Source organism: Lytechinus variegatus, chromosome 7 (assembly GCF_018143015.1).
Source record: "Lytechinus variegatus isolate NC3 chromosome 7, Lvar_3.0, whole genome shotgun sequence".
NCBI classification, from domain to species: Eukaryota; Metazoa; Echinodermata; class Echinoidea; order Temnopleuroida; family Toxopneustidae; genus Lytechinus; species Lytechinus variegatus.
In genome coordinates, this window is record NC_054746.1 from 42,677,110 (window position 1) to 42,698,969 (window position 21,860).

Below are 21,860 nucleotides of genomic sequence, written 5' to 3' on the forward strand. Positions count from 1 at the left end.
GATAGCAGCATCGGGACCAGATTTTGACTTTATGAATGCATTTCCAACCAGTACAGGCGCACGGCCAATATGGGAGATTGTCTCCCATATTGGAGACTTGCTTTGCAAAAAAATAAAAGAAACAACACCAACAAAAGCATGTTTTTTCCACTCAAAATTTTGTCTCACAGAGGTCCATGTAAGAAGCTTGTTTGTTTTGTGTGTGGATGACAACAAAAATCCTTATCAAAAGATAAAGTAGATGGTAGATTTTTAAAGTAGACGGTGAAAAGGTATTCATGAGGAATCTGCTAATCACATTTTTATTTGCTGCCAAGGTAGGCCTAATCCTTTTGCAGCAAATGTAAACAAAGGAAATTGGTCTCCCAAACTGGAGACTGTCTCTGAAATTGGACACCCAAATTCTTCACAAAAGTCTCTGATATTGGAGATTATCTCTCTCATGGGAGACAGTCTCCAATATTGGCTGCGCACCTCTACTGCCAAAGTAATGCAGATAATTGCCATAGTGCGGTCACAAGGAAGGTTACCTTTTTCGGTTTTTCCAACACAACCCTATCGGAGAGGGTGTGTGCAGTTGCAATGGCAATTATCCGTCTTTTTCAGGTTGGGCACTCGTAAAAAATAGTGCGGATTATTTTCGGAGTTTGTGAATGCAATTTTTATTGAATTATCCGCATTAAGTCTTAGGCGGATAATTGGAGGATGGGTTTGTGAAAGGGGTATTAGTTTGATTTTTAGAATATTTTTATTGAAATAATTTTGAAAAACATTTTGTTGGAGAAGATTTCTTATTTAAATGAAAAGTATGTTATTTCAAATATAAGTAGGAATTAAGTTAAAGCAGAATCCCCCCCCCCCCCGTGCTGAGGGCCCCGAGACAGGCAAATAAAATATTGTAAAAAAAAAGAAAGATAGAAAGCTACAAATGGATTCAAATAGGTGGATCATTAGCGTACCTACAGGGGGGTGGCAGAAGGGGCAGATTGCCCCCCTGACAAGTCACAACCCATGCAAGGGACATATCCCTGCCCCCCCCCCCCCCTGACGAGTCACAACTGATGACAAGCCACAAGTGGCCCGCTCCTTTGAACATGAAGACCTTTTTTTTTTTTTTGCTTGTCAAATTTTTTTCTAGTACAAAATCCTTTATTTGTGGTTGAAGACCTTTTTGGGAGGTGCTTGTCAAATTTTTTGGCAGACGAATTTGCCCCCCCCCCCTTTGGAAAATCCTAGGTACGCCACTGAGGTGGATGTGAAAATCAGAACGCGTTCGAAAAAAAAAAGAGGAAGCACAAAGGTACAATAAATGAGAGAGAAAGGGACAAGACAACAATTAATTTCAACAACATAACGAACCTCTAATCTCCGATGCAAATACGTTTTTCAGCAAAAATTCTTTGTACTAAGATAGTGGTGCAGTGCACCTGCAGCAGCTGGGTGCTGCGCTGCAAGCCAGCTAAGTGAAGAATCCCTGCGTGCTAGTAGAAAATTTTACGTTGTAAGAGCGCATTTGATTGACTAATTCGGCTGAGTGGGGGAGTGGACTAAAGGGAGTTAATTGAGCGCTAATAGAGTTTTCAGAATACGAATTTGGAGGCACATTAGCGCTCCATTAAATGGGTAACTTATGAGGAAACTTAAGTGGAAACTTACAAGACTTTTTAGAATACCCCCCCTGAAATGCACCAAAACGGGGAAAAATTAACTTAAAAGGAGGAAAAACAGTGACTTTGGCTGTTGCGCAACTTCACTTCTCTGTTTTATCTGAACTTAATACATAAACATAGGCCATTGAGTCCCTGTACTAATCGAGCTACATCTTGGGTCTCTGTATTTGGTGAGTGGATTCAACAGAGTTCAGCAAAACAACCAACATAATAACAGAGACCGAAGGATTCGGTCTAGTCCCAATCTTACTAAACCTGTTTCACGAAAGGCTTTCTAACTATCTACCTCAAGTGATGTTCGTGCAGGCTACACTACGCTCCACCTAACATTACCTTAACATCAAGACAGTGAACTCGTTCGGATACTCCGAGTGGCAAAGGTGGAAAAAAATGCATATTTATTGTAAAAATTATCCCCCAAAAAAGACATCAACATTAAATAAAAGCTTTATTTCTTACTCTACACCCTTATTTCACTAAGTGTCCATCCTCCAGTCATCAAAATTGGTGATTTTGGGCCAGTATCTAATTTCTCACACGTATTATTCACGGCCGATTTCAAAACATCGCATGCGAGGGTCTCAGCCTCAAACAGCTTAAATATTTATATTATATTGCTCAGAATGGAATACCAGAAATATTCCAAGAGTTTGGGAAAATATTCTACTGACAACTCCCTGAACAAGCCCACTGCAGCCCCTATGTAAAAAATGTTCCCAGGGACAGTGATGGATCTGTTTGTGAGTAGATCTAGATACAGTTGGAAAAAAAACTTGGTCCAAAAGGGTGCAAATGTTAGTCTCAATAGGAGAGCCCCAATCTCCAGTATACATGTTCTATTCTGAATGATTTTGTGTAGATTGTCTCAAACATTTGGCTGAATTTCGTTTTGTGTAATTTTCTCATGCTTGAAGACATTATTTTCAAATAAGTAGTTTGCTTTGCCCATTGTTGCCTTTTTTCTTACTGCTATCTATACAGAATCAGCATTCACAACCTGCATGGCATAGGTTTAACCTCTTGATATATTCATCTACTACATCCAAGAAAATGCCTCCCAAAGGTATGAGTGAATCATCAACATAATTTACATTGTATATCTACTCGTATGTGGGCATTGCTTTTTAAAAGACAGTGTGAACATCATTTATTCTTTGATAACTTGGCAATTGACTGTTTTGGGTTTTTTTAATCAAACTTTGATATGGATTGTACATGTAGTTAAGGACTTCAATGGCTTGATATTTTAATTTTGTCAGATATAACATTGTGATCAAATGCTAGAATTTACTCTCAAGTAAAAAAAGGAAAACATTTTGTCCTAAAACCAGTAGTAAGAGATCAGTGTGAATAGTACTCATTGACCTGTTCATGGTTGGCTAGTTCTGTTCTACATGTCCGTGAGCGCTGAAAGGCAGATTGCGCTAAAGTCAAGGTAATGATAATGATAATAACAATGGGCCTCAGAATAGTTTGTTTCTAGATAGATGGCACTATAAAAATGCCTATTATTATTACACAAGCCTCTCGCTACTGGTTGCAATCAATTTCAATGGCCAACCAAGATCACTGTCATAGACCTATACACTGTACTGTGCATATTTTTACCTGGAATCCTCAAAATGTTAATCTTGTTCAGTGACACTAACTCATTACTAAATTGATGATGTTGCAGTAATTAAGATCTTGAGAATTCATTATCCTCAAAATGTTAATCTTGAGTTCAGTGACACTAACTCATTACTATATTGATGATGTTGCAGTAATTAAGATCTTGAGAATTCATTATTTTCTTTGTGTGTTCAGGTCGCAAGAGAGCTTACAAACTTCCTGAGACTCTTCCAGAGGGTGAGGTCTTGAGAGATATACGAAAAAAAGAATGGAAACTTGGAAAACCCATTGGACAAGGAGGATTTGGAATGATTTACAGAGGTTAAATTGTGACTTGGTTTACACTCACTTTGTTGTTTACTTTGATTTTATTCTAAATAATAATAATTATTATCATCATTATTATCATCATTATTTTTTTTCATCATTTAATGATCAATCAAACAATGATTGATCAGAGTACATTGTAAAAATGATGAAGGCTCTATGCATTCTTTTGACTTGAGAGTTGGTCATGTGTGTACATTTGATCAGTATAATGTTGTTCATATAAATCGAAATCTAAAATAAATATATAAATTTAAAGTGCATCTAAAGTCTATAAAATGTTTATTTTTTTCTGATAGCTTCTGAGAATACTCCTGGTAAATCCAAAGGTGATGGAACCTTTGTAATTAAGATTGTAAGTAAATTTTCAATTTATTGTTATTTTTAGCACTTTCTTTAAATTAGAAAAAAAATCATTATTTTTCTTTAATATATTTTCTTACTTGGTTTAATATTTCTTTGGAAAAGAAATATCATATCACACTCTAAGATATAACATCACCTCTAACTAGTTGTCCATGAGTCACCTGAAACTTTCAAAAATTAAAGAATGAAATCTAATTTTGATTTCACATCTCAGTTCACCCAATCAGCATATTGGCATTCAATTTACAATTTGAAGATCGTTATCAATAAGATGTGATCATGTTAAAAGTCAAACATTTCTGTATGAAGTTGGAAAGAAGTAGTTACCTTCTAGGCAATATTTGTAACATATAGTATTTATTGTTTGTCAGGTTTAATTCTGATATTTAATGTCTTTCTGATTAATGTTGAAATATAGTAAAAGTTGTTATCAAGATATTCATAAAAGCCAAAGTTGGCCTTGAGATGGAGAGGGTTAGTGATGTTGAAAAGCACTAAAAGTATAGATAACATCACTATTATATTTCAACCTTGCTTTTTTAACTTCTCATTTAAGTGGCTGTGTTTCCTGGCCAGATTCTCTTTTTATTGTCCATCAGAATCAAATAAAGGCGTAGAGTAAGTGAGGTCAACGTGATTAACTATTAAAAAGTAAAGAGGACCTTTTGACAAAATGCAATCATATTTCTTACATTTTATTGATGCATGTAGGCTGTTAACTATTATTTGAATTTAAAGTTTAACACAGTCATGATATGATAATTGCCAATTGTATTGCCATTGTAAATAATTGGGCATTAGGTAATATGAAGTGGAGTGGAAGTTCATGTTTTTGAAGAAAATCTTAAATCTATCAAGATCTATTTGTTTTTATTAATCACCATTCTAATCTTTCCAAATAAATAGTTCTGTCCCTGTTTGCAGTTTTCATTTCATAATGTTGAATAAGACATTATATTACATTTACATTTCATATAGGAACCCCATGAGAATGGACCCCTTTACACAGAACTCCATTTCTATCAGAGAGCTGCTCAAGCAGAGGAAGGTAAGCATTCACACTGCTATGTCAGTCAATATGTATTTACTATAATTGTATAGCAAATTTAACAATATAGTGTATCAACTAATTATCATTCAGAATAGCTGAATAATGAATTTTATCTTGTGCTCATTATATCAAATCTATCTAGTTTGGCAATATCATATTCACAGGCCTCGAAATAATCGACGGCCATGGCCGTCGATGCCCCCATTACTGTTACGGCCACTAAAAATGTGCCCTTTTTTTATATGGCCGTGGTGCCCTTTTTTCTCATAAATGTGCCCTTTTTCTGATATATAATGTACCCCTTTTGAAAGTCTGCATGTTTTTTTCTGAGCGAGGAAAACTTTTCTCCGATCTCAAAAAGTATTCAATACCTTAGCTTTACCAGCGACGTCCAGTGCATGTATGCAGTCTAGTCCGAAGCCGCGCCGAACGATGAGCTAGCTATACACAGCTGGCCGGCCGCTAGCGCGCTTTACATATGCTATGTAAGCTGCAGCATAAGAATGGACGAGCGCGAGCTCCGTATGTGTACTACACAAATGTCGCGCGCGCTGTACTGTCCTGGCGAGCGCGCACGATGCGTAAGTACAGTACTTTGAATGGGAGTGTTTCATAAAGCTGTTCGTCAGTTACGAACAACTTACAAACGACCGGTGATACTTTCTTGGGTGCTAATCAGATTCACATTTGATTACATGTAGCTCAAGAAGGTATCACCAGTCGTGCGTAAAGTTCATTCTTTCTAAAGTAAATAATGTGGTTTGGTAATGAATCTGATATATAACATCGACTATGGAAAGCCCCCCCCCCCCCTCCCCCCACGCCGCGAAACTGTAACACCTACAAATAATTTATTACATGCCCCTTAAAAAGTGGCCTTGGTGCCCCTCTGTATGGCCTTGGTGCCCTCTGCTGCCTGGCCTCAGTGAAAAAGTGCCCCTCAAAAAAGTGGCCTTGCCCCCCCCCCCCCCATCCTATTTCGAGGCCTGTATTCAAGATGGATCTAACACTTAAAGATCACAGGAGTTGAGCCCTAAATAGTTCAAATATGGTGACAATCTTTTTCTTGTACCCATGTAACAATGCATCTCATTTTCACAAACAGTCACAAAGTGGCAGAAGCAACAGAAACTATCTCACCTAGGTGTGCCTAAGCTTTGTGGATTTGGAAGCCATGACTGTCAAGGAATCAAATACAGATTCCTAGTGATGCCTTTGTTTGGTGAAGATATATGGAAGAAATATCTGGCATGCAACAAGAAATTTACACCAGGAATAGTCTTTGCTTTAACAATTCAAGTCGTAAGTCATCTTTACACCACCATATATTATTCTTATCTAAATTTCTACTATTTTTTAAATTTCTACTATTTTTGTGTCTTTTTATACGCCTGTCCTATGGGACATATTATAGAGTACGCTCGGTGTCCATCTGTTAACTTTTCCTTGTAAACGCGATGTCTTCAGTTTAACTTAACTAAGGCTCATATAATTTGGTGTGCATGATACTAGCATGGATCCCAGGAAGCCTATTGATTTTGAGGTCAAAGGTCAAGGTCACAGTGACATGTTCTCATCTTGCCATTCTGAAATCTTTGTAAGCGTGATAACTTCAGTTTACCTTAACCTAGGCTCATATAATTAGATGTGTATGATACTAGCATGGATCCCAGGAAGCCTATTGATTTTGAGGTCAAAGATCAAAATCAGAGTGACATGTTTCCATCTTGCCCTTATGAAGTCATTGTAAATGCAATCACTTTAGTTTCACTTAAAACCAGGCTCATATTATTTGGTGTGTATGATACTATTATGGATCCCAGGAAGCCTATTGATTTTGAGGTCAAAGGTCAAGATCACAGTGACATGTTTTCATCTTACCCTTCTGAACTTGTAAACGCGATAACTTTGGTTTAACTTAATCCAGGCTCATATAATTTGGTGTGTATGATACTAGCATAAATCCCAGGAATTCTATTGATTTTTAGTTCCGAAGGTCAAAGGTGAAGTCGCCACCTCCCACTTTTCTTGCTTGACCAATAACTCCATTTTCCATGTTTCAGGTGGATGTATTATGAGCTCGCCTTAGTGACACTCTTATTGTTTATTAAGTAATGTTGCATTGGTGGCCCATTGCATCTGTGGCCCATTTAGTAAAGGACATAAGACTGCTATTACTTAGCAATTATGCTAATAACTCATGAAAAGAGGACTTAGCCATTCAAAGTTAGGATTCCATCATAGCTAGTAACATAGTCAAAACTCAAGTTTTTATGAAATGTGCTCTGGTTTGCATCAGCTAGGCTTTTGGAATGATGATTAAATATTAAGATAAAATAGATCTATCAACTTCAGTGATTTATGTAACTTATATTTATCATGAAACGGAATAGGACTATTGCAGATATATTTTTTGTTAACTTTTCTACAGCAAAATTATGTAGAATAGCCTCAGTAAACTCTTGAGAGATTCATATGATCTAATTTTTTCATAAGATTTTAGTATGGCAAAAAGAAGCTGCTGAAAACTGCTTATCTAAAAAAGAGCCAATGGAGTAAATAAGAGAGTCAAAAGGGGCCTAAGCTTTCGATCCGAGCAGAATCTTCTTCGGAGGCAAAATGACAAACATATAAGGTGGAACAACCATAATATAGACCACAGACATTCAACAGCAACACTGGAAACAAGGAGACAAAAGGGGCATTAGTGAGAAGAGATGAAGGTGTGAATTACGTTTGCTTATTTCCTAAAATCCTTTTTTTACTACTTCTAGCTGGATGCCTTAGAATACCTCCATGAAAAGGATTATGTTCATGCTGATATCAAGAGTGCCAATCTGCTACTAGGTTACTCACAAAAGGATAAGAATAAGGTAAAAAAAAAAATGAATAAATTGAGCATATATAGAAATAGGGAGTAAATTGATGAAACTTCTTAATTATGCAGGTATATTTGAATGCAGTGTAAAGTGTTTGCAAATACAGGCACTCCCTATTGGTGCTATCCTTATTTCTTTATATCTGTTGGGGTCTGGAAGATAATTGAAAAGTTTCCAATCATTGGAGATATTTGCACCATAAATGTTACGTCACCAATACAAGTATTAGACAGTTTACAAACTTGGAATTAAACTTTAAAAATACAGTGGTATAAGAATGTGGAACTTCACCATTCAGAGCATTGTTGAACGTAATTGATTCTAAAAATTGTAATTGTTTGGTTAACTGCCAACAAGTGAATCAAACAAACATTTATTTTGGTCGAGCCCACATCTTTCTTTCTGTTTTTACTGCTGCACTAATGAACCCATTAGAAAGCTGTGACATTTAACTGGTTTATTATCCAGTATTTATCACTTTGCATTTTGCAGGTGTTCCTTGCTGACTATGGTTTGGTGAACAGATACAGGCCTGATGGTAAACATAGAGAGTACAAAGAATTTCCCAAGAAAGGACACAATGGCACTCCAGAATTCACAAGCATTGATGCTCACCTAGGAGTCTGTGAGTTATACTCTTTGGCCTGTATTCTGAAGTCGGGTTTAACCTTAAATCAGGTTTAAAGTTGTGGTTTAAGTATGGGCAGCCAATTGTTACATAAATCACTAACAGTAGAGATATCATATTTCAGCTCATTTGGCTATCAAATCATTCATAATTGTCAAGGAAGTATAAATGATGATTGTATTCACCATCGATAAATCAGGAAAGAGAACAGTAAACATAAGAAACATACAACGTAATGCAAATTTTGACACTTTTTGCTTCCCATTAATTTTAGCACAGAGATAGACCATGGTCTAAGTTAAACCTGACTTCAGAATGCGGGCCTTTATCATTAGTTTTGATAGTGCTTCAGTTTGGTATTTCATTAAAATTGGATAACAAATAACAAAGTTATTGAATTTTAAAGTATAGCAATATTTTATAAAAACAGTTTATGGATGTCGTCATGAATATTCATTAGGTGGGCTGGTGGTGTGATCCCACTTGTTATCACATGAAATCATAATTGTTTCATTATTTCAAACATGTGTGAAAAATATGTCTCTCTTATAATGAAATAAGTTGCAGCAATGAACATCTAATGCACTAAATCAGTTGTTAGTCAAATCTTTTTAGTTCTTGGAGGAACAATTTTGAATAAACCCGATTTCATATAATAAAACACAAAAGAACAAGTTGGGATATGACATCATCAATTTGCTCATTGAATATTCATGAAGACATGCCTAGAACTGTGGACATCACTGGAAATGCAAAACTTTTTAAAATGTCATAACGATTTTGATCAAATTTTCAGTGTTTTGTTTGTCTGATATTTCTTTATCTGTTTAAATCATATTTACTTCAGCCTGGAGTACCCCTTCAATATGCCTGCCATAAACATGAGATAGTTTATCACTTTTTTTACTATTCACATATAATTGTAAATTTGATATACATAAGTTGTTAATATGGGTGGCATTAATTAAAAATAAAACCTAGAAATCGCAGAAAATTTATGAGACCAAATGATACATTGAGATATAATTACTATCTTGCCAGTTGAGGTTTTTCATAGAAATTTGTGGGGGCATGTCAGTCATGGTTTTAAAAATGTATCCAACCAGTAACCTTGGATATTTTAATTCATATTAACCTAAAATTATAGTACTTCAAATATTTGAAGAAAAAATATATCTTTTTCCGTGGTTGATAAGAGTCATTTTGGTATTCATTCTTTGGCCTAGATAGAATACACCTGTATTGTTTTGGATTTACCGACCACTTCAACTGTAATAGATACGGAGTGGATATTGTACATTGTATAGTGCATGATAGAGAAAAGACTGTGATCGTTCAGTTCCATTATGCTGTAGTAAATATATCATTGTTTAGCTAAAACACTTGCTTTCTGAGTAGAGAATCAACCAAAGTATTAGTGTTTCGTTTTCTCTAAGTTAGAAATCGACAATCATTATTGCATTTTTTCAATGATAATGTATATGAATCAGAATGTGGAATTTTCAGTGATTAATGTTATTCTTGTATTTCATGTAACCAGTCATGTATGTCTTAAACATATTATTTATAATTCTACAAGGACTATATCAGTAATATCTATTAGAAATAAGGGGACCAGGTGAAAAAATCAAGCCATGGGTTCTCATGATTTTGTAATTTTGTTTCTTTTGAATTGTCTGCCTGAGATAGCTCCATCACGTCGTGGTGACATACAGATCCTTGGCTATGTAATGCTTCAATGGCTATGTACAACGTTACCGTGGGAAAACAAACTCACAGATCTAGACTACGTTATGAAACAAAAAATCAAGTAAGCTCATCTTTGTTTAACCTCAGTTATCAACATTAAGTAATGACAACTGTCTTGTCCTAGCATCTAAGAATACTGAATATAAGTGAGGCATCTGTATAACTAGTAAATTAGGCAGTTTATTGTTTAAACTTTAAGATAATGATCTACTGTTTTAATAGCTCTATTAAGTTTATGTAAGATTATATAGTCCATTGAAACCCTTTTTTCCCTCGTTATTAGATGGAATTCATTTATGACACTTTTTTAATCATAAAAACCCAAGAAAACTAATAAGGAAACATTGCAAATTTTGATTTATGTCAATTCATTTATTTCCATATTAAACTTGAATTCATAATACTAACAAGATTTCAGTCAAATAATGAATTTTTTATTACACAAAGTATTATGGGGGGTCTCTCAGCTGGGAAATAATGAAATTATTACTAAATAGGTTCATTATTGCGGATTGAAATAATCGCTAGAGGGTATTCATTTGTCTCGCAATGTACTATGGTCAACAAGGAAATTTGTGATCACTCTCGCAAAAAGTGTTCACTGGCTTTCTAGGAAATTCGTGATCACTCTCGCAAAAAGTGTTCACTAGCTTACAAGTTCACGAGCTTTCGAGTGCCGCTGCAACTCTTTATCAAGTGACAAAGATTGTCCGATATCGTACTCTATTCATACTAATCTCCAAGACCGTACGCACAAACGCGAGAACAATAGGTGGGCACTGATCCGTTGTGTGATTGGTCAGGAGTTATGCAAATAAGCCGGGGGTATATGCAAATACGCCGTGGGTCGGCAATATGCAAATGAGACCAAAATTGCTTGCCTGTGTATTACCCATCTGCACCCCCCACCCCTCTCCACCCTCGGCTATGCATGGCTAAGACTAATTGCATATGACCTTGCATTCCCTCAATATAATTTTCTTACAGATATTCAAAGGATGTTCCAGGACTACTCAAGGCTTGTTTCACTTCTTCATATCCAAGTATGTATTATTCGTAGATAATGTTACTCTAATTTTTTAAGCCAAAAAATGATATGTTGCAATGAACCGCATGTATTTGAAAGCATTTGTGGAAATATATTTCTGGGGGCTTTTTTTCTTGGTCACTTTAAAGGTACACTACACCAACATATTGAATACTCATCTCCAGATGAAGGTGAGAAACAAAATACAAAGATGTGGACCCATAATGCATTATTCCCCTTGCACAAGCTTCACCTTATATATCAAGGATCTTAGCAGGAAAAGAGATTGTGATTCTATTATTTGAATGCTTTAAATGATTTTCATCATTTTAAAATTCAAGTTGTATTATTTATTAAAGTTTCTAAAATGCCTCGAAATGTATGAGCTATGCTTGTACAAGGGGAATGAGATGGATGAATAATAGGCATGGAAATATTATACAGGGACTCAGGGCGTATTCACCCTCAAAATGCTGGACAGAGCCCTGGAAAAATAAATAAAGGGCCCCTGAAATTCACATAGTGTCTGATATAAACAGTAATACAATTTAGCAAAAATGGGTTGGTGAGCTCAAAAGTAGCACTGGAATTAAAATAAAGAAAAGTACCTGCTTTGGCAATATTCAGTCTTTTAGACTTATGTAACCTAAAATAATGGATGTGCCTAGTGAGAAACAATTTTTTTTCCTGCCTAGGTGAACTCAAGACTTTCCTGACCTATGCCTTTCAGATGGGATATGATGAGAAACCTGATTACAATAAACTAAGAACACTATGTAGAACTGTCATCAAGCGTGAAGGAATTAAAGAAGGATCTGTCTTTGACTTTGGCTCTCAATCATCTGATGTTCCTACTGGATCACCGGTGATATCCAAGAAGAGAAAAGCCTCCTCTAAGGAAAGAGAACCTTCTCAGGGGCGTAAGATGTCAAAGGATGATGAACCAGGCCCATCAGGAGCTGCCTCTAGAGCCCCTCCTAAGAAAAGAAGTACATCAGCTAAAGAATCAGGTAAGGCTTTCCCAAAAGATGCAAGGAGCTTGAAATTACACCCTTTGCTCTTTTTATGCAACTGCCTACCAAAGCGGGTGGGTGTTTCATATAGCTGTTTGAAAGTTATTAGCGACTTTATGAGTGACTGATCCTTTATGAGTGACTGGTGATCCTTTCTTGTGGTGAACGATTTTCATTTGTGCTCAGGTAGTTCCTAAGAAGGATCACCAGTTGTTCATCAAGATGCTCTTAATGTGTGAACAGCTTTATGAAACACCCATCTGGTTGCCAGAGGCATGTTTTCTAGCTGTCCATCTTTCCCTGATGTTGTTCACATGATAGCTTAAGAACTGTTTGATGAAATTCAAAGTATACATATTGGAGTGACAATTTGATCAGTTTGGGGGTTCAAAGGTCAGAGGTTGCCTACAGAGGTTCTTATTTGAAAATGTTATTATAGTTATGTGTGTAATATATATTTGATCTGGAATTTGCAGTCATGAATTTTTACTGTGTGCAGTTCAGAATTTATCTAATTTTGGCAATGATATGTTAATGTTCCTTCATTAGACTTTTTTAGAGGGGGTAAAAACTTAATATTAATTCATTATTTTTTTTTACACAAAAATTGTAATTGATATCAATTATGTTGAAGAGTTTCAATTTTAATTTCCCGACTGAAGAAGTTTAAATGTACAACATCAATATAAAATTTTACCCAATGGCTTTATTGGGTAAATTTTTATTTATTCCTGGCCTGTGTTACTGTGGGCCAGGTAGAATGCAAAAGTCTACTTATCTCATTTGTGAGTGCCTGGCATTACAAATGACTAGAATATTTCTAAGGAATTGGGGTAATCTGGAATGATTGAATCCAATTAGTGAGGCTCTTTATAGAGATGTGTTGTTGATTTTTATTTCATAAAGAGTCATAATCATCATTATGAACTTATTAACAACTATTGTTGCTGTGATATTCGAGAATATGCCTCATTCTTTTTCTAAAATTTTCAACCTTTTATTGTTAACCTCACACCTTGTAAATTTCTGAAAATGTAGGCGTTGATCATCTAATAAGAAAGACACAAGATATATCCATTAAATCAAGGTCTGTATGAGACAGAAGTTTGTATTCATATGAAACTATTAACAGCATAAGTCAATATTAGTTGATGTAGGTAATGTTCTGGGGTTCTGTCTCACATCGTTATCTGTATATTACAATTGTCTAGTTTTCTTTTGCTTCTTTTTTATGCTCTACTTGCTTCTTGCTCAATAGTTTTCCAGCAAAATCTATGGATTTTCTTCCTCATTTGAATACTAGTAAAAGCTTGATTTTACTACAAGTTCAAACACTTTTTAATTCTTGTTCAGAATCAATTTCTATTTCCTTCCCCCCCCCCTTATCAAATTTATGTGGCATCACTTCTTATATTGCCATTATCAAGTCTCGTTTGTCTGCTGTCCTGTCAGAAATTTTTGTCAATTTCTGTTACAATTTTGCAAAGAGCAAGTTTATAAGCCATAGTCCAAACTCGCCAATTACTTATTTTTAACAATACATGTATTAACGCTTAAAAATATGCATAATCATCATTTTTGTCTCGCCCACCAGCGGTGAAGGCGAGACTTAGGGATCCAAACGTCGTCCGTCCGTTACAAATCTAATGACACATAACTCCACAACCGTAAGTCGCTTTTCAACCAAACTTGGATGGTAGATGGACTTGGGGGACCTGCATCTTATGCTGCAGTTGGAGGTCACATGGTAAGGTCAAAGGTCATTTTCAGGTCAACGTTAAAGTTTACATGCAAGACTCTCTTATGACACCTAACTACGCAACCGTAGGTCGCTTTTCAACCAAACTTGGATGGTAGATGGACTTTGGGGACCTGCATGATATGCTGCAGTCGAAGGTCACATCATAAGGTCAAAGGTCATTTTCAGGTCAACGTTGAAGTTTACATGCAAGACTCTCTTATGACACCTAACTCTGCAACCGTAAGTCGCTTTTCAACCAAACTTGGATGGTAGATGGACTTGGGGGACCTGCATGTTAGGCTGCAGTCGAAGGTCACATGGTAAGGTCAAAGGTCATTTTCAGGTCAACCTTACCTAACTCCGCAACCGTAAGGTGCTTTTCAACCAAACTTTGATGGTAGATTGACTTGGGGGACCTGCATGTTATGCTGCAGTCGGAGGTCACATGATAAGGTCAAAGGTCATTTTCAGGTCAACCTTACCTAACTCCGAACCATAAGGTGCTTTTCAACCAAACTTGGATGGTAGATGGACTTGGGGGACCTGCATGTTAGGCTGCAGGTCGAAGGTCACATGGTAAGGTCAAAGGTCATTTTCAGGTCAATGTTAAAGTTTACATGCAAGACTCTCTTATGACACCTAACTCTGCAACCGTAAGTCACTTTTCAACCAAACTTGGATGGTGGATGGACTTGGGGGACCTGCATGTTATGCTGCAGTGGGAGGTCACACAATAAGGTCAAAGGTCATTTTCAGGTCAACCTTACCTAACTCCGCAACCGTAAGGTGCTTTTCAACCAAACTTTGATGGTAGATGGACTTGGGGGACCTGCATGTTATGCTGCAGTCGGAGGTCACATGATAAGGTCAAAGGTCATTTTCAGGTCAACCTTACCTAACTCTGCAACCGTAAGGTGCTTTTCAACCAAACTTGGATGGTAGATTGACTTGGGGGACCTGCATGTTATACTGCAGTCGGAGGTCATATGATAAGGTCAAAGGTCATTTTCAGGTCAACATTAAAATTTACTTGCAAGGCTCTTAAGGCAAGTGTTATTCCATCCCAGTCATATTACAATGAAGTTTCGATACAATTCTGTTGCATGCCCTCGCGAATCATGATATTTCTGGTTATTTTCATACGTGGGCGAGACACAAAATCGCTTTTGCCTTGTTCATTTCCCAAAGCATGCAATGATTAACAGCAACATATTGATAATTGTTACAAGTAGCTCAAAATTTCATTACAGGCTATTGAGTGAACAAGTTTAAATCCTATGAACAACAAAATTGCACATTTTTCCACCATTTTTTTTATCCAAACATTAATGTTTTTATGATACCTAGGGCGTAGATAAGGCTTGCAATAGTCGTATAGGCCGGTGCAAACTCTTGGGCATTTTAAATCCCGAGCGCGAGCAACTGACCAGCCGATGAAAACAATGCACTAGTTAGCGACCCATACAGCAGATGGGTCATAAGGGTAATGAAGTATAATTGATATCCTGCCAGAGTTTCAGGTCACATTACCAAGGTCAAAGGTCATTTTGGGTCAATGAACTTAAGCCATGTTGGGGGAATTTGTTGAATTACCATCTTAACTTTGAAATTTTATGGAGCTAGCTCATAACATGTGGACATAAGAGTAATCAAGTATCACTGCACATCCTATGCGAGCTTTAGAACACATGACCCAGGTCACCTAAGGTCAATGAACTTTGGTCATGTTGGGGGTATTTGTTGAATTACCATTGTAACTTTGATATTGTATGGATCTATTTCATAAAACTTGGACATATGAGTAATCAAATATCACTGAGCACCCTGTGCCTGTTATAAGTCACATGACCAAGGTCAAAGGTGAATGAACTTTGTTCCCGCTGGGGGTAATCAAGGGCTCGACACTAGCGGCGGTCCGACAGTCCCAGACCGGTAAAAATCGCCGTCGGGCCAGTAGATTTTCAAAAATTGGAAGATTTACTGGTCCGACATGACCAGTAAAAAATATCATTGTCGGGCCAGTAATTTTTCAAAAAAAACAGCAAGATTTTAAGGGTCCGACATGACCAGTAATAAAAACCATTGTTGGGCCAATTAACTTTTCCAGAAATGGTCAAATTCACTGCATGAACATTTCCCCCGATAAATTCTGCCATTCACACACAGAATACACACAGAATGAATCGCACGTAAGTGTTACTAGAGTAGATCAGTGTACATGTAGCCAGCCACGGCCATACGTACACAACCCACATGGTAAATTCTCTACTGGCTGCGCGAACGAAGCTTGGCTAAACTCTGGCAGAAATCTCTCACAGAACTGTCAAAATTCACGGTTCATACTCATGAAAGGCTCTTATAATGTCCATATTTCCTAAAAATTGGAGTAACTCTGTCATCTGTAAGCAGTAAAAGGGTAAATTTTCACTTCTGTTTGGTTCAAACAGATCGGGTTTCGGGTGGTATCGTCTGAATACATATTAGCCCCACATATGCATTTATGTGTGTGTTGATACACTTGGTTTCTGACTTTCTTTCGTAGCTATTTTAATTGAGCCAAAAAAGAAACAAATTATTTATAATAATAGTTTTAGCTTTCTTCCTCTGTTTTCTTCCTGTTTTCTTTCCTTCTTTCTTTTCAATCTTTCTTTAAAATTTTTTTTTCTCTATATCTTTCCTTCCTTCTTTCCTCCCTTCTTTCCTCCCTTTCCTCCCTTCCTTCTTTCCTCCCTTCCTTCTTTCCTTCCTTCCTTCTTTCTTTCCTTCCTTCTTTCCTTCCTTCCTTCCTCCCTTCTTTCCTTCCTTCCTCCCTTCCTTCTTCCCTTCCTTCTTTCCTTCCTTTCTTCTTTCCTTCCTTCTTTCCTCCCTTCCTTCTTCCCTCCCTCCTTCCTTCCTTCCATCTTTTCTTTCTTTCTTTCTTACTTTCCTTCCTTCCTTCTTTCCTTCCATCCTTTCTGACTTTCCTTCCTTCTTTCCTTACTTCTTTCCTTCCTTCTTTCCTTCCTTCTTTCCTTCCTTCCTTCTTTCCTCCCTTCTTTCCTCCCTTCTTTCCTCCCTTCCTTCCTTCCATCCTTTCTTTCTTTCTTACTTTCCTTCCTTCTTTCCTTACTTCTTTCCTTCCTTCTTTCCTTCCTTCCTTCCATCCTTTCTTTCTTTCCTTCCTTCTCTACTTCCTTCCTTCTTTCCTTACTTCTTTCCTTTCCTTCCTTCTTTCCTTCCATCCTTTCTTTCTTTCTGACTTTCCTTCTTTCCTTCCTTCCTTCTTTCCTTCCTTCTTTCCTTCCTTCTTTCCTTCCTTCTTTCCTTCCTTCTTTCCTTCCTTCCTTCTTTCCTCCCTTCTTTCCTTCCTCCCTTCCTCCCTCCTTCCTTCCTTCCTTCCTTCCTTCCTTCCTTCCATCCTTTCTTTCTTTCTTTCTTACTTTCCTTCCTTCTTTCCTTCCTTCTTTCCTTCCTTCTTTCCTTCCTTCCATCCTTTCTTTCTTTCCTTCCTTCTTTACTTCCTTCCTTCTTTCCTTACTTCTTTCCTTCCTTCTTTCCTTTCCTTCCTTCTTTCCTTTCCTTCTTTCCTTCCATCCTTTCTTTCTTTCTGACTTTCCTTCCTTCTTTCCTTCCTTCCTTCTTTCCTTCCTTCTTTCCTTCCTTCTTTCCTTCCTTCTTTCCTTCTTTCTTTCCTTCCTTCTTTCTTTCTTTCTTTCTTCATTTCTGTCTTGCTTTCTTTTTGTCCTTCATTCCTTCGTTTTACGGTGGGGGGGGGTCACGAAAGAATAGAAAAATAAACTTGCGCCTTTTTTTTAATGTTTTCTTTATTTTTGGGGACCAGTAGATTTTAGGTTCGGACCAGTAAAAATTTGAAAAACTGGGTATCTACTGGTCCGACATGAATAGGTTGGACCAGTAGAAAAAATGGGTTAGTGTGGAGCCGTGGGTAATCATTGAGTTGCCATCATAAAATAACTTTGAAAGTTTATAGATATAATTCATGAAATGTGGACATAGGGGTAATCAAAAATATTACTTATCATCTTGCACAAGTCTTAGATCACATGACCAAGGTCAAATGAACGTATATATCATAGATTTTTTTTTTTTTTATTTATTTGATAGTTGTTTTCAAAGGTAGCACTGCTACTATATCAAATTGCGTAATGCAGGCAAGACTGTCAGAGGCGCTCCACTTGTTTGACTTTATATCTATCTTGTTTCAATAGAAGACTAAACAAATCCTCAATGCCAAAGAGATGGAAACCAGATACTTTACATTCTGTACCAAAATACAAGAAAAATAGTGAAAAATGAAATATGCCTTATTACCATTTTGCTATTGCCACGTCATACCACTTTATATATTTCTGAAGTTTACAAGAGTCAAATTACTTGAAATACACAACAGCTTTTCAAGTAAATTTGTAGTACTCATTCAAAAATAAATATTGCAACCTGCTCAGGTGATGTTAACTATCGCTTGCATACTACCCCACTTTTTTATGAGCATAGAATTCTAAAATTACAAGATATCTATGATTTTCAACTTGGTACTCTAATGTATGCATACAATGCAGGCATCATGCCACCAGCTCTGGTCACAATGTTCATGAAAAATAGTGACATACATAACTATTATACACGAAATGCTTCTGCATTCCACTTACCCAAGTTACATACAAGTTTTGCTTTTAGGACAGTTGTAAATACAGGACCCAGGTTCTGGAACTCTCACAATTCAAATATAAAAAATTCGGTAAGCATTTATACTTTTCAGCGTGTACTTAAAGGTTATCTTCTTAATTGTTATTTGTGAGTTGCTCTAGGTTAAGATATGCTTTTATATACTATGTTATTTTTAATTTTGGAGCCTATAAAAACTGTATATAAGATTGGAGAATGTTATGATATATCAACATTTATTTATCTTGTATCTTGTCTAACTGGATTCTTCTGCAGAGGGTCAGCCCATGTTTTTAGCTCATCCGGCCCGAAGGGCAAGATGATCTTATGCCGTGGCGTCCATCGCCTGTCGTCCGTCCACAATTTCAAAATGCTACTACTTCGCCATTTCAAGTCCGATTTCAATTCTGTTTGCTTTATATGATAGCACTAGATGGGGCATTCAAAACTTCTACACAGAATTTTGAAATTTATTAAATATGCTAATTTATGCGCATTTTTAAAAATTCACAAAAAATGCTACTTCTTTATTTGCTTCCATCTGGTAGAGCTTCATGAGGATCACCAACTACTACACAGAATTTTGAAATTTTGACCAGAACAATTTTTATGCTAATTTATGCATATTAAAAATTCACATGAAATGCTTCTTCTTTATTTCTTGATCGATTTTGAATTTTTAGCTTCCATCTGGTAGAGCTTCATGAGGTTCACCAATCTTCTACACAGAATTTTGAAATTTTGACCAGAACAATTTTATGCTAATTTATGCAAAATTAATTTATGCATATTTTTAAAAATTCACATAAAATGCTTCTTCTTCTTCTTTATTTATTGACCGATTTTGATTTTTTTTCTTCCATCTTGTAGAGCTTCATGAGGTTCACCAATCTTGTACACAGAATTTTGAAATTTTGACTAGAACAATTTTTATGCTAATTTATTCGAAATTGATTTGTTCATAAAATTTCACATAAGATGCTTTTTCTTCTTTAATTGTTGACCGATTTTTACTTTTTTTCTTCTTCCATCTTGTCGAACTTTATGAGGTTCACCAAACTTCTACACAGATTTTTGAAATTTTCAGTAGAAAATTACTTATGCTAATTTATGCAAAATTTATTCAGAAATCACAGAAAATGCCTCTTCTTCTTTATTTGTTGACAGATTTTGATATTTTTCTTCCATCTGGTAGAGCTGCATGAGGTTCACCAAACTTGTACACAAAATTTTGAAATTTTGTCTGGAAAATTATTTATTCTAATTTATGAAAAATTTATTCATAAATCACAAAAAATATTCTTCATTTGTTGATCAGTTTTGTTTGCTTTATATGGTAGCTGGATGTGGTGATACAAAATTTAAACATTCATATTGTCTCACCTGCGAAGCAGAGTGAGACTATAGGCGCCGCTTTTCCGACGGCGGCGGCGGCAGCGTCAACATCAAATCTTAACCTGAGGTTAAGTTTTTGAAATGACATCATAACTTAGAAAGTATATGGGCCTAGTTCATGAAACTTGGCCATAAGGTTAATCAAGTATTACTGAAGATCCTATTAGAGTTTCATGTCACATGACCAAGGTCAAAGGTTATTTAGGGTCAATGAACTTAGACCATGTTGGGGGAATCAACATCAAAATCTTAACCTGAGGTTAAGTTTTTTAAATGTCATCATAACTTAGAAAATATATGGACCTAGTTCATTAAACTTGGACATAAGGTTAATCAAGTATCACTTAACATCCTGCATGAGTTTCACGTCACATGACCAAGGTCAAAGGTCATTTAGGGTTAATGAACTTTGGCTGATTTGGGGGTATCTGTTGAATTACAATCAAAACTTTAAAAGTTTTTGGATCTGATTCATGAAACTTGGACATAATAGTAATCAAGTATCACTGAACATCCTGTGCTAGTTTCAAGTCACATGATCAAGGTCAAAGGTCATTTAGGGTCAATGAACTTTGGCCAGTTTGGGGGTATTTGTTGAATTACCATCATAACTTTAAAAGTATGTTGGTCTAGTTCATAAAACTAACGTGAGTAACTGTGTAACGTGACTAACCATCATTTAATGTGAGTAACCAGTAAAAATTATGAAGTTAGGTAATATTTTCTGTGGGATGTCAAGTTTTAAGTCTCATGGTGAGTTGTGAAGTTATTTTTGATTAATTAAAAGCAAAATAAGGGTACACCTCTTTGATGTGACTCTTTTTTTTCATCAAAATATCAGTGGTCATACGACCACACACAAAATTGAATACGAGTAGAAGTATTCACAATGCAAGAATGAATTAGTAAGACTCAATGTTTCGATTACAAACTTTAAAGAGTGTTCGAACAATACATTGAAGGCCCTTACCTGTAACCCTATCTAGGCCAGGGTAATTTGGGTGTTCATATGGCCGGGGGGGAGGGGGGCCAGGCCCCCCTTGAGATCTCGGCCATTGGCTGCGCGATCGCTTGGTATTAAGCAATTATGCTAATTTATGCATAATTAGTAAGCGAAATCATAATTTTCCCTCTTACTCCCTAAATAAAGCTCCAATTGTTCCAAATTTTGGTATAAAAACTTTTTGGCGTTCCTAGCAAGTGTACTTGAAAAAAAAATTGCGATATCAGATCGATTTCTTATATATTTTATTGTTTTTTACATTTCTTATGTATTTCCTTGTTTTTTGGACCTTTTGTTTTTTTATTGTTTTTTCCATTAAATTTGTTGGGGACACTTCTGAGATCATAAACAGCATAAAATAAATGCATTTAGACCAGCAAAACTAAAAATAATCATACATTTATGATTTTTGGTCGAAAACAGAATTTGCATTGACTTTGTAGAACCTGCTCTTTTTCTAATCCTGATATGATGGTGTGATTGGTTGATCAGTTTCTAGCTTTTTTTTTCGTTTACCAGTGGTTGATGTACATGTACGGGATCTCATTTTTACTTTGACAGTCATTCTGCAAAGATCAATATTACTGACACTCTTCATGTCAAAGAAACTAGATCCACCGTCTATTGCTAATAATAGTATTCACAGACACATTTTAATCAGCTGTATAGTACAGTCAAAATGCAGGTTAAAATGACACAGGGAGTATCAAGAAATGGGAGCTCAATGTGTCTTTG

At 36.2% G+C, this 21,860-nt stretch overlaps 1 protein-coding gene across 5 annotated transcripts in view; it reads left to right on the forward strand.

The window, feature by feature from the left end:
- The window catches only part of LOC121419366 (serine/threonine-protein kinase VRK1-like), a 33,352-nt gene that overhangs the window by 1,148 nt on the left and 10,344 nt on the right, over positions 1-21,860 (forward strand). For 3 of the 5 annotated variants that reach the window (XM_041613796.1, XM_041613795.1, XM_041613794.1), the window contains exons 2-11: positions 2,652-2,733; positions 3,477-3,602; positions 3,908-3,963; positions 4,953-5,022; positions 6,131-6,327; positions 7,800-7,898; positions 8,397-8,529; positions 10,222-10,342; positions 11,269-11,324; positions 12,004-12,318. In XM_041613796.1, the coding sequence (XP_041469730.1) occupies positions 2,721-2,733; positions 3,477-3,602; positions 3,908-3,963; positions 4,953-5,022; positions 6,131-6,327; positions 7,800-7,898; positions 8,397-8,529; positions 10,222-10,342; positions 11,269-11,324; positions 12,004-12,318 (1,186 nt within the window). In that variant the 5' untranslated portion in view covers positions 2,652-2,720. Of the gene's footprint in view, positions 1-2,651; positions 2,734-3,476; positions 3,603-3,907; positions 3,964-4,952; positions 5,023-6,130; positions 6,328-7,799; positions 7,899-8,396; positions 8,530-10,221; positions 10,343-11,268; positions 11,325-12,003; positions 12,319-13,359; positions 13,409-21,860 lie in introns of all 5 variants that reach the window. The other 2 variants (XM_041613799.1, XM_041613797.1) reach the window with 1 other exon arrangement.